The sequence below is a fragment of the Paralichthys olivaceus genome, chromosome 14 (assembly GCF_024713975.1).
Source record: "Paralichthys olivaceus isolate ysfri-2021 chromosome 14, ASM2471397v2, whole genome shotgun sequence".
NCBI lineage: Eukaryota > Metazoa > Chordata > Actinopteri > Pleuronectiformes > Paralichthyidae > Paralichthys > Paralichthys olivaceus.
This window is the reverse complement of record NC_091106.1, coordinates 21574997-21587158: the sequence shown is the minus strand read 5'-3', so window position 1 is coordinate 21587158 and position 12162 is coordinate 21574997. Positions and strand designations below refer to the sequence as shown.

The 12162-nt window shown below is 42.2% G+C and overlaps 2 protein-coding genes and 1 long non-coding RNA gene across 3 annotated transcripts in view; 2 read left to right on the top strand and 1 right to left on the bottom strand.

Moving 5' to 3' along the window:
- The window catches only part of LOC109633393 (uncharacterized), a 32918-nt gene extending 24725 nt beyond the window's left edge, over positions 1 to 8193 (bottom strand). The window contains exons 1-2 of the long non-coding RNA XR_002202997.2: positions 8039 to 8193; positions 6913 to 6981 (exon numbers count right to left, since the gene is read on the bottom strand). This is a non-coding gene — a long non-coding RNA (uncharacterized lncRNA). The remainder of the gene's footprint in view (positions 1 to 6912; positions 6982 to 8038) is intronic.
- LOC109633362 (homeobox protein Hox-D4b-like) lies at positions 2428 to 5696 on the top strand. Its single transcript, XM_020093164.2, has 2 exons — positions 2428 to 3219; positions 3916 to 5696. Exons 1-2 carry the CDS (start codon positions 2562 to 2564, stop codon positions 4245 to 4247), a joined length of 990 nt encoding a protein of 329 aa, XP_019948723.2. The 5' UTR covers positions 2428 to 2561; the 3' UTR covers positions 4248 to 5696.
- Positions 7731 to 11161, top strand: mtx2 (metaxin 2). The gene is made up of 10 exons (XM_020093220.2): positions 7731 to 7923; positions 8512 to 8559; positions 8662 to 8708; positions 8930 to 9002; positions 9284 to 9360; positions 9482 to 9574; positions 9666 to 9704; positions 9789 to 9914; positions 10019 to 10095; positions 10289 to 11161. Exons 1-10 carry the CDS (start codon positions 7884 to 7886, stop codon positions 10446 to 10448), a joined length of 780 nt encoding a protein of 259 aa, XP_019948779.1. The 5' UTR covers positions 7731 to 7883; the 3' UTR covers positions 10449 to 11161.
- The last annotated feature ends 1001 nt before the right edge of the window (positions 11162 to 12162 follow it).

The following is a 12162-nucleotide window of genomic DNA, read 5'->3' as shown; positions in this document are numbered from 1 at the left end:
CCATTTAAGAAACTATTAAAATCTTTAATTATAGACTTGTAAAAGTAGAATACATGGCTGAGCAGCTGTATTGTAGTAGACTGAATAGAAGCAGCTGCTAACTGACACCACTATAGCTGCCCACGGAATAATGTGCCGAATCATGCATCGTCATGGATTGTGAATGATTTTTCCAAGTATTTCTGACACAAAATGCATTTTTGTGTTTAACATTAACATTTCATTTACCAGGCGCAATTAAGACATTTGTCTATTTCCTTTTCTGAAGATCTGATTCGCTCCTCTTCATCACAGATTTCATGCATTTCCAAAACTAAGCCTCCACATTGTCCAATTTGCATTATTGTTCAGGCACCACAACACAACAGCCTCACTTGCATATAGTAATTACACATATGCATCAAAATGAATGTGCCGTGCCCATAATGAGTTATTGATGTCAGAAAGCTACAGCGCCGTTAATGGTTTCAGGAAATTATACAGTGACACTGATCCATCACATGGTGAACAACAGGAACATGCTTTTTAAAAAAAATGAAGGGAGCGGTGGAATGGTGACGTTAGGTTGTGTCTATATGTAGAGAACATTAGAAGGTGCAACGTCTTCAGTGAAATATCACGCCTGAACGACGACACGCGTGTAAATCTCTGTCGACAACAAGAAGAAGTCATCAGCAGCCGGCCGTGAAGTGAGCCGTCGCCTATATATACCCTGTAGAACCGAATGTGTGTGGAGATGCCTCAGTCACAGATTGGGTTCTAGGGGAGTCTATGGGCGATGACTAACCATCCATCAACATCCACGGACTGGGAGGAAGAACCCAGCACTGTTTACATTTACACTGCCTCTGCTTTGCCATGAGAAGCAGCACCTTTGTGTTCAGTTCTCCCTTTTTTAAATCCTTCATTTCAAATCCGTACCTGACTGACATTTGTGCAATGCTGTGCAGGAAAAAACTCCAATCTGTGATTGCCCAAACGGATCATTGCACACACTGAGATACACAATGTGATTACACCACTGGATTCAATTCCCCAGCAGCACTTAAGTCGGCTCAGATAAGTCTGGATAAAGAAATCTGCATCTGCATCACGAGGATACACAACAACAATGCACTAATCTGCATGGGTGTGCATGTAAACTTACAGATTGATTTGATGCCCCAATTAAATCACTGCTGCAGCATTCAGATCATCAACGTGGCTCCAATTCTTTTTACAAAATAGAAAAACATGGAACAAAATATTAATTAAACCTTTAAATACAATATCAGACATATTTACTGAGTCTCCTCCTGTGAATGAATAGAAATGCAGCTTTTTTCGTATAAAATAATTAAAAATTGTCTTTAGCTAAATGGTGTTACCCCCAGTGTCCATGAGACAAACATAAAAGTCATTTCATCTGAAGAGAAAGTGGAATTAAGCCACTTCATTACCTATACGGTGTCTTATGAGTGGCTTTTCAGCCATTCATTGTAAAATAGTCTGAACAAACGACTCATAAATCCTGACACATTAAACTCAAATAATCTCCAGTTCACTTGAACTCTGTCAGCCATGATACAATTAAATACACACTTTAATATCCGGGCCAAGCTAAAGCATTTCCCCCCCTCTCCTCTTTATTAGAGTATCATTACAGGCTGTGTAAAGCAGAGGTAATGGCAGGTCTGCATCACGGGAGTTATTAAGAGGTTTTGGCTCCAGCATCAGAGCTTCAGGATCCTCAGAGAGCAGCTGCAGAAAAGCCTCATGAAATCCTGATGGATGTTGCTCAGGATTTATGGCGTATTCCTCAGTGCAAAGATGATTTCTTTTCAAATATATGGCATTTGGTGATTTAGTGTTTTTGGACAGAAGGGAGCTCATCTTTGGTATATTCAGGCGTGCAGAGCGCACAGAGGAGCCACCAGCCACCTCAGATGGGATTTTATCTTCGTGTGGGGGCTTTCGATTTAGCATATTCCCACTTATCTCTTTCACTTTTTTTCGATTTTGCATCAGGCATAATTTGCCTTCATTAGTTTAAAAGCCCTGACGCATTTTTCTCTCCTCCAGCTTTGCTCCAGCATCATTTTTTAAGCCAAGCAGCAGCCTTTAGAGGCAGAGATGGTGGTGGTGAAGGGGACACCTCGGGCTGACCCCAGCCTAACAAAGCCAACTACTAGTCACTGTCTGGGAACCTTTTATCCCATTCTTTTTATTGGAGGCCTCTTTGGCCGGCCACGTTTTGTTGTGCGCCCTTTTGACTCGCCACAAGGCCAAATATGGCCCCCGCAGGTCCCTCAATATGGGCGAGATTAATTTCTCAGCCTCGGCCATCTGTGGGGGTAAGAGTCAGTCAGCTGAAAGTCATAAATCTACAGTCCGTGCATTTTCAATAGGTGTGTGAGGGGGATGGAGGGATGTACGGAGGGGGTTGGGGAGTGTGCAGCCAAAGCGTCATGATGAGATAAAGTCCGCAGTCTGCAGGATCCTTCACGTTATTCTTCAAAGTCCACAAACATCTATTCTTAACCATCTTCCACCCACCAGGGCGAATCTTCATTAGTCCCATAATGAACATTTTTCTGCCTTCAAATTATCCCATTACGTCCGACATAAACAACCCGGAGTGCCGCCTCCCATTGGCTGGCCGCAGGGTCACGTGGCCCGCGCGGCCGTCCGTCTATTTGACAGCCGCAGGATGGCTCCGTGCCAGAGGGGGAAAAGGAGACAGAGAGAGGGGCGAGAAAGAAAAATTAGTATTCTCCTTCCAGCCTCGCTATAAATCAATCATGGAGTCCTACGTGGTGAGCTGTAAATATGCTGAGCCGCAGTTCCCGCCTTGTGAAGAAGATTACAGTAATTTTAGTGACCAGGGGGGGTATTACAACAACCCCCAGGACAGTGGTAGTTATGGAGGGGGCTTCCAGCAACCCATGCAACCCCCTCCGCCTCCATACACACCACAACAAACCGGCTATCCTCACTCTGTGCAGGGGCATCAGCGGGAGGATGGAGAGGACCACTTGCAGAACCAAAGTGCGCCCTTCCCCGGCTACAGAGGCACGGGCGCCCCCGCTAAGGAAAGGTTCCCCGCGGGTGACCTGCAGTGCCAGGCCTGGATGACGTGCGCAAAGACCGTTCAGGTGCAGAGGAAAACGGCCTGCCAGGGCAAGGACAAGCCGCCCATCGTTGTGTACCCCTGGATGAAGAAAGTGCACATCGCTCATGGTGAGATATTCTAAAGATTTACATCTCTCTATTTCTACTCTCTCCATTACATCTCTCCATCACCTCAGTTTCTCTTATTCCCTTGTTCACGTTTTTATCTTTCAGAAGCCAGATGCACCCTCTTCTTTCTTCTTTCGTTTTTTTGTTGTCGAGTTATTTACGATCTCAGTGAGAGTCAGGGAGAATTACAACCCCTATAAAGTTTTATGGCCCTGCCACAGTGTGTGTGTGTGTGTGTGTGTGTGTGTGTGTGAGAGAGAGAGTGTGTGTGTGTGTGTGTGTGTGTGTGTGTGAGAGAGAGAGAGAGAGTGTGTGTGTGTGTGTGAGCGTGTGTGTATGTGGTGTGCAGCTGAACAAAAAAATCTGCAAGTTAAAAGTAAAGAAAATTCGGTTTCTTGGATCTCATCCTATAGTGCACTAAGGATCAAAACTGAAAAAATACCACATCATTATTATTTATGTTCACATAAAATGTTAGAATGTTAGTTTTTCAAACTAATTAAATTATACATACGTTTATATCATGGATTCGTATAAAACCTAGAAGAAGAAGAATTGGCTAAATAAACTACTATTCATTTTATAATTAGAAATAAAAAATACAATCGTAAATTGCATTTTTACGCATGTTTGGATTTAATTATTTCTCCTTTTCTTGATGATTTATATTTCAAATGTTTCTCTCTTTATAAATAGTAAATCCGAACCACGTGGGACCGGAACCAAAGCGGCTGCGCACGGCCTACACGCGGCAGCAGGTCCTGGAGCTGGAGAAGGAGTTCCACTTCAGCCGCTACCTGACGCGCCGCCGCCGCGTCGAGGTGGCCCACACCCTGTGCCTGTCCGAGCGCCAGGTGAAGGTGTGGTTCCAGAACCGACGCATGCGCTGGAAGAAGGACAACAAGCTGCCCAACACCAAGGGAAGGAGCAAAAACAAGAGGGCGACGGACAACAACAACAACAACAGCAGCAGCAGCAGCGACAACAGCGACAGCGGCAGCAACGTGAAGGCGGTGATCACCGTGTGATGCCGGTGGTCCAAGCGCCGTTTGTGCGTCACGAGCATCCACGTCCGCACCTTCATTATCCAACATTGCTAAAGTGATCCAGGGTATAACTGCGGTCCTGAAACAATCCTTAGCTGCTTTAAAATGATCCACCAATTGACCAGCAAATGGCTTTATCGATTTTCTGAATGCCTAATTTTTGATTGTGTTCAAATCTTTCTGTTGTACAGATATTTCAGTTTTACTCTGATATTTAATTCACAAACGAAAAGCTTTGAATTTTGCTTTTTAAGGCTGCAATTACTCACAAGTTATTCAACCGATTATTTTCTCATGTTAATCGATTAATCCTTTAGTCTGTGAAATGTCAGAAAACGGTTGAGTCCTTGACCTCCACCCAACAGTCCAAACCTCAGATATCCACTTTAATGTGATATTTTCTATAATATCTTCATATTTAAGAGCCTACATTTATTTTTGTCCATTTAGCATAAAAACAACTGAATTATTTTTTTTCTGCACATGTACTAATTGATTATTCGGCTAATATTTGCAGCTCTATACACTTAAGCTGTATAGGGTCTAATATTTCTGGTGCAATTAGAGAATTGTTTCAAGTTAAGACACAAAGGCACAGGAGCGCGGTGCCTGTATAATTGGCTGCAGTTCTCCCTGTATCTGCGGTGAACGAGGGTAGATTGCGTCTTTTGGAGTAAACAGGGTTTTATTTCTACAGGGTAAATACGATACAGGGTTTGAGAATAGCTATCTAAAGCGATTAAATGAATATGCACATTACCAAAATGTTATTTCCACAGACTGGGGCTTAGAGGGGAAAACAATTAACACCAACACCAAATCACTGACCTGCAGAATGGTTGGACTAATAATGTTTCAGTTTTTTATTTTAGGAATATCAGAAGACAATGCATATTTAGTAGAATAAATAGCCATATTCAGATATTCTTATTCCATAAGGTAAATAAAGTCGTCATTAATTTAGGAGAAGTTGCATTTTTACGCACGAGGAAATACACAAACAAAGACTTAAGAAGCAGCCAAATTGGATGTAAAGGTTTTTAAATGTACGACACTGACTGTAAGTCCAACTCATGTTCTCAGGGTTACAGGGTTTTAACGAAAATAACTTTCTGCAAGGTTTGTAGTTGGATCCATCATCGAGAGGTTTGAAATGATCCTCTCTGCAAAAAGCTAAGTGTTGCATTTTCAAAGATGCTCCAGTTGAATATGCTATTGAAATGTATTTTAGCCTACGCCAGTACTTATTTTTATTATTTGTATTATTATTATTTAGAAGCATATTTTATTCTTCGTAGCATCATCGGTTCTTTTGTACGTGTCCATTTTTGTAAAAAAAAAAAAAAGAAAAGTAAAACTCATCGTGTAAAAAAACTTTGATACGTGGAAATGTTTTGATAAAAATAAACAAAACTGTTTCGAGTTGCAAAACTGCAAATATTTTTACACACACACACACACACACACACACACACACACACACACACACACACACACACATCATTCAAAAATAAATCTTCTTTCACCACCAATATATAATAATGGGCCACATGAAGGAAAACATATCCATAATTTAAAATAGAGTGATCCGCTGTCTTGTCCACGCTCTTTGTTACAGTCATAATTTACAGGAGAACTTCGTGTGAGCGAAGACGCTTCTCAAATGTGACGATTTTCTCCCGTGGGAGGATTTAAAGTGTGCTCCGGATTATTTCCGCGGATAAACTGTGATCCCGGACGTCACATCATCATAGAGCCACACAGGCTGGTTTGTTTAAACACCGTGTGAAGCAGAGACAGACACACAGAAGACCAAATGTTCCGTTATTGAAAGACATCTGTCTCCAAATGAGACAGGGGGGAAGCTGCATGTAAACTCATTTTCTTTCACACGCCAAAATATAAAATGTTGAATTATAACAATTCAGTGGAGACTTATGCCAAAGAGTTACTCTATTTTAAAATACCATATAAATACCAAAAGTCTTCGCAGCCACGTGAAAGATCTTGCACAGTATCTTCTGTGCGCTTTTACGCACCGTTTACGCACAGGGACAACATGGGTCACTTTAGGTGAGAGGAATCCTCTGTGATACGATGTGATGTGATGTGGTGTGGGTGTGTGGGTGTGTGGGTGTGTGTTACAGGATGGGGGGGAAATGAGCGCCATTAATTGGTGTCTTCCGGCCGAGACGCGGTCAAATGTGCAGGGAAGGCACAACGTGGCTGACATTGCACAACCCATCGACCACTGAGATGAACAGTCAGACCGACAGCAGCTCACATATTCACTCAGAAAGTATTTTAAAGGATCTGCATGTCTGACATTTGATAAGCAGAAAAAATGAGGTATCAGTCACTGTGCTCGTGTTGCTCTGCTGGTGGAAACCCTGCACCCACACTAAACCACGAAACAACGTCAGACTATAAATCCTGCATTTAACACTCGGATCGTATTCTGTGCAACATGTTCGATTTTGTCTGTATTCACAAACTTCTACAATAAACATGGAAGTATTGCACGTATGCAGATTACCAGTAAAACAGGTGATTGTCTGACTGAACAGTTTGTATTGTGCCTCTTATGTGTTGAGTGAAAACATTTGATGTTTCACAGAGATGTGTGAGTTGACTTAAACACACCAACCTGCCTTTTCTCCAGTCTGACTGTGGTGAAGCAGGGACGCCCCCGATTGGTTGCTTTAAGTACTGCAGCCTGAAAGAGAGAAACGACCAGTCATTAGTTTTATTTGGACTTGAAAAACTTTGAGATGTTCTCAAGTAGAGAAAACAACACACAGCACATTTTAAATTAATCTCAACCTGGTCTACTTTTTCTCGAAGATTTTCTGTTTTGTTTTCAGCATGGTTCTGTTATAACGGCCATTTTAACCAAGAAGTGATAAAGGAGGGAAAAGAGGAAGAGGATATGTTATAAAGAGGATGGGGAAACAGAGGGATGACTGGATGAAAGTAAAGTCCTATTTGGTATAATGACATTGACGATATTTGAGGTTAGTCCTATAAACAAAGTGAGTGACACATAAACTGAATTGTCGTGTCAGGAAATAATAATCGTGAGAACAAGTATTAAACAAACTCCATTAATTGTCAAATCAGTTTGCACTAAAAATAAAACATGAACCAACAAATAAAACACTTAGCATTGAAATTCCATTATTATGTTCCATTGCATTTAGTACTTTACTGTGTATTCTAGTACTTTGTTGACTTAGGGAGTATGTACAGTTTTTAGTACATTATGTTTATCACATTTTAATTCTTCATATCTGTTTCATTGCTATTTCACTATATGTGCAATTATTTCCCAATTTGGGATAAATAAAGTACATTATCTATCTATCTATCCACCTATCTATCTATCTATCTATCCATCCATCCATCCCTTCATCCCACACGCTGCAGCTGTCACAGCCTAGGAACTAACTATCTGCGCCACAGTTTCTCCTCGGGACATTTAAGGCAGCCGGACCAGTCGATGACTGCAGAACCTGCACTTGTCCTCTCCCTGCGGTGAACCGTGACACCAGCCGAGTGAATAATCATTAATAATCCTTGAGAGTCGTTATTCTGAGCTGAGGAACCTCCAGCAGCGTCATGTCTCTGGCGGCTGAAGCCTTCGTGTCGCAGATGGCAGGTAAATCTTAGCTTTAGCCACCATTAGCCACCTAGCTGACAATGCTAACGTTCGTCCTACACGTCAACCCGGGGAACATCGAGTGTTTCTGCAGATCAACGATTAGAACACAAACCTGCTCGGGAGCTTTGAAACCATCGCAGCGAGTTAGAAACACGATTCAATCCCAAGAACTCATGAGATTTTATTTGAATATTCAGACTCAGACGCGAGCTCCAGACACGAGCTGCTGCTGCTGCAGCTGGCAGCGCAAATCAACAAACGGCCATCTTGGATTCTGACTCAGTTTATATAGAAGTTAAAGTTTTACTCGCGTTTTCTATCGCGAGAGCTCACCTGTCACCTGACAGCTCAGTCACGTGTTCCAGGTTAATCTCCTTCACGTGTTTAATTGTATTTGATCATGTTAATGATTTAAAAACTGGCTTCAGACACGTGAATATTCATCGTGGAGTTTGTGCCTTTTTACGTTAATTCACATTTAAATTAATTATAATTGTGTTTGACGGTGACATGAGCTGAATGTCAGCTGTTAAAATCATAAACCATCGTGTGTGTGTGTGTGTGTGTGTGATTTGTGTTTGACAGCTGCTGAGCCGTGGCCTGAGAGTGCGACCTTGTACCAGCCTCTGAAGGGTAAATCAGCACTGAGCTGAAACACACACGCAGAATGAACGATCGCTATTCATGTAGTCGTTTACGTGATGTTTCTTTTTTTTTTTTTTGTCTGTCTTACAGAGGATCAGATTCTGCTCTCAGACTGCGCCTCGTCTCTCGCTGTGCAGGTGAAGATCTGTTCTCAGTTAATATATCGGTGTGCATGGAACCGTGTACACGTTATAGAACGCACAAAGTACAATGAGGGTACTTGAGAAAATAATAGCATTACATGTGTCAATGAAGTTCATATAAAGTGCAGTAAATCAGTTTAATTTAATTAGTTTACTTTGAAGGTCAGTTATTATTCCACCACTCACTGACCTCCTCGTGTTGCTCTCCTGTGCAGGCCTACCTCAGGATGTGTGGTTTACCTGTGCAGGTGGTTTGCAGAGCTAATGCTGAATATATGTCTCCTTCTGGTGAGTGCACGAGCTGCTGCAGAGGCAAATCTTCTCCTCTCCTAACGATGTTGTCCTCTCAGTCTCTTCGCTGTCGTCCATTCCACTGAGAAATAACAAAATAATCTTGTTTTCACTTGATTGAATCACGGAGACACACAAACTAAGAAAACAATCTTTCTTTACTCTTCTCCCCCTATCTTTGTCTGTGTGTGTGTCTGTGTGTGTGTCTGTGTGTGTGTGTGTGTGTGTGTGTGTGTGTGTGTGTGTGTGTGTGTGTGTGTGTGTGTGTGTCTCTGCAGGTAAGATCCCTTTTATTCATGTAGGAAACCAGGTGGTGTCAGAACTTGGGCCAATAGTACAATTCACCAAAGCAAAGGTAAGTAACCCAAACACTGTCATTGGTATTTTACTGTCTGCTTGTTGTTCAGAGATCGTTATCAGTGTTGAAGGAGGATTCACTCAGATGTGGAGGACAACAGATCGTCTCTGTGTTTCAGGGTCATTCCCTGAGCGACGGGTTGGATGATGTTCAAAGAGCTGAAATGAAAGCGTACATGGAGCTGGTCAACAACATGCTGCTTACTGCTGAGGTACACACACACACACACACACACACACACACACACACACACACACTGGATATTAGTAACCAATCACTGAAGTCTCTTCTCCTCTCTACAGTTGTACATCCAGTGGTGTGACGATGCGACAGCTGCTGAGGTGTGGACAGTTTTCTCGTCTCTATTTTCATCAGTTATTCTGAATGATTCTTAATCAGTGTGTGTGTGTGTGTGTTTTGTGTAGATTTCCCGTCCTAGGTACAGCAGTCCGTACTCGTGGCCGCTGAGTAATGTCCTGGCCTATCAGAAGCAGTGGGAGGTTCGGAGGAAGATGAACGCCATCGGCTGGGGAGGGAAAACGCTGGAGCAGGTGAGCTGCCACCGGGGGGGGCCGCACGTTTCCCAGATACTTCTGGTCTCAAAACATGTTGATGACAAAAATCTAAAAACCTTTTCTCTGCTCGTGTGTTTCAGGTTTATGAAGATGTCAGTCAGTGCTGCCAGGCTCTCTCTCAGAGGCTGGGAACACAACCGTTCTTCTTTAATAAACAGTACGTGGTTGATTTAATGTCTTATATGTTTTCGTCTGAAGGGAAGTGTATAGTGCAACTTGTGCATGATAACATTGCTGACCTAAACTTTAAGTTAGAAAACTCGACTTAACTAAAACTGAAGTGAAGTGTTGAATCAAATTGTTTATTTTAGCAGTAACCCTTACTGTGTGTGTGTGTGTGTGTGTCGCAGGCCCACAGAGCTGGACGCCTTGGTGTTCGGTCACCTGTTCACCATACTGACGACCCGACTGACCAGCACTGAGCTGGCGGAGCGGATCAAGAGCTACAGCAACCTGCTGTCGTTCTGCAGACGCATCGAACAGACCTACTTTGAAAACAAGAGCTCCTGAAGGCCTGAGAATAACGACTCTGTCTCTTATCAACTCCTCTTGTACATTCTCGTCCGCCATTCCCTCTCTGTAGCACTGAGAAACTAAAAGCTCAATATATTCACATATTGTACAGATAAGTGTCCCCTCTTGATTCTCCCCGTTAATATTCCTGCTTGTACATTGTAGCACGATGCTGGTTTGAGATCAGAGGAGTTGGATTAAGATGCGTCAACTGCACAAATAAACGACTCCGACCCAGAAATCACCGTAAAGAAGATTTGCTGTCGGATTTGAATGATCAACTGGGTCGAATAAAAATATTGATGATGAGAATGAACTCTTAAGATTAAAGGCCAGTGTTTAAACGTCAGGCGCTTCACTACAGCAGGTAGGAAACGTCTTGAAACTTATTTATTTACACTTTGCTTTTCCATCTTTTCCACTCGGTTCTACAAGAATAGGTCCGAGGTTGGTTTGTATTTTACACGGCTGCGGTTCAGACAGCGGGATTCCACATGAACTTATTCTTTTCCCGTGGAACTTGAGAAGCTTGTGAGAAATGTGAAACAGTCTCGAGGTGAATGAGAAATACAGATCAAATGCAGTTTCATTTCTCCTGTACAAAAAACAAACACGTGAACATAATGATGAAGAGGATGTGATTTATATCTTAGTTTTTCAACTTTTGTGTGAATGGAAAGTGCCTCCAAAATAAAAGTCATTCAACTCAACACATTGTGGTTTTTGTTCATGTTTTTTTTAACTCAGTGAAAAAGTTTATAAAAGAAAAGAATAAAATCCCTTGAACTCTATTTTTAGGGCTTCATAACATCTGTGTGTGTTTGTGTCTCAAGCTCAACGTTAATGTCTGATCACCTCTGATTGCCCTCCAGTTGACCAGTGTGTGTGTGTGTGTGTGTTTGTAGCAGACGGGGCAAGTTCCAGGTTTCCAGGTTTTCCGAGGTCAGAGTTTGACCTTTGAACTTCCAGGACCTGTGACACTGTGACTGATGATTTGCTCTGACCAGACACTGCAACAGTTAAGAGGTCATGAGCCAGACAGAGAGAAATAAACAGACGGACAAGTGGTCGGCCGCAGTCGTTAGTGAAGCATCATCGCGTGGCAGGAAGTCTAAAACTGTCACAGGTCCACTTTTCATTATTATTCATATATTGAAGATTCTTCATGTGGTGTCATTTTGGGAAATTGCCAGCGCAGCTTATGATTTTAATTCTACTCAAACTCACCCACATCCTTCTCCTCTCTATATATTCTGACCTCTACCAACGCTGGTGTGCAAAGATAGACACCAGCTCTGCAGCTTTGTATGTTGCATTAGTACTGTATATGAGTAGAAATAATAAAAACTGAAACTGTAGGATTTTAAGAATGAGTGGAATAGTTGTGAAAACAAAGTTAAACATGGAATAGTTTATTCTATTAATAAAAAAGTTTGCAGTCATAATTTTCACATAAAAAAACACTTTGGAACATTAGACACAAGTCTGAAGTAGTTCTTGCAGTGATATTGAAATTCTAAAGTACTTTGCAAAGATTGAATCAGGAGACTTCAAACTCCAACTATGAAGGTTGTGTGAGTGCAGTCAACACTTCTGTCTAGTTGCCTCTGGGCATTGTCCTCACTAACGCTCCTCTACCAGGAGGGGGCATGTGTAGTTTACGCTCAGTATTGTACTTGCTGACCTCTTCCAGCAGGGGGCAGCACGGGGA

Coding starts and splice junctions, on each gene's coding strand:
- LOC109633362 (XM_020093164.2), top strand. CDS start 2,562: ATGAACATTTTTCTGCCTTCAAATTATCCCATTACGTCCGACATAAAC. Junction 3,220..3,915: donor GAAAGTGCACATCGCTCATG/GTGAGATATTCT, acceptor CTTTATAAATAG/TAAATCCGAACCACGTGGGA.
- mtx2 (XM_020093220.2), top strand. CDS start 7,884: ATGTCTCTGGCGGCTGAAGCCTTCGTGTCGCAGATGGCAG. Junction 7,924..8,511: donor CTTCGTGTCGCAGATGGCAG/GTAAATCTTAGC, acceptor TGTGTTTGACAG/CTGCTGAGCCGTGGCCTGAG. Junction 9,575..9,665: donor ACATGCTGCTTACTGCTGAG/GTACACACACAC, acceptor TCCTCTCTACAG/TTGTACATCCAGTGGTGTGA.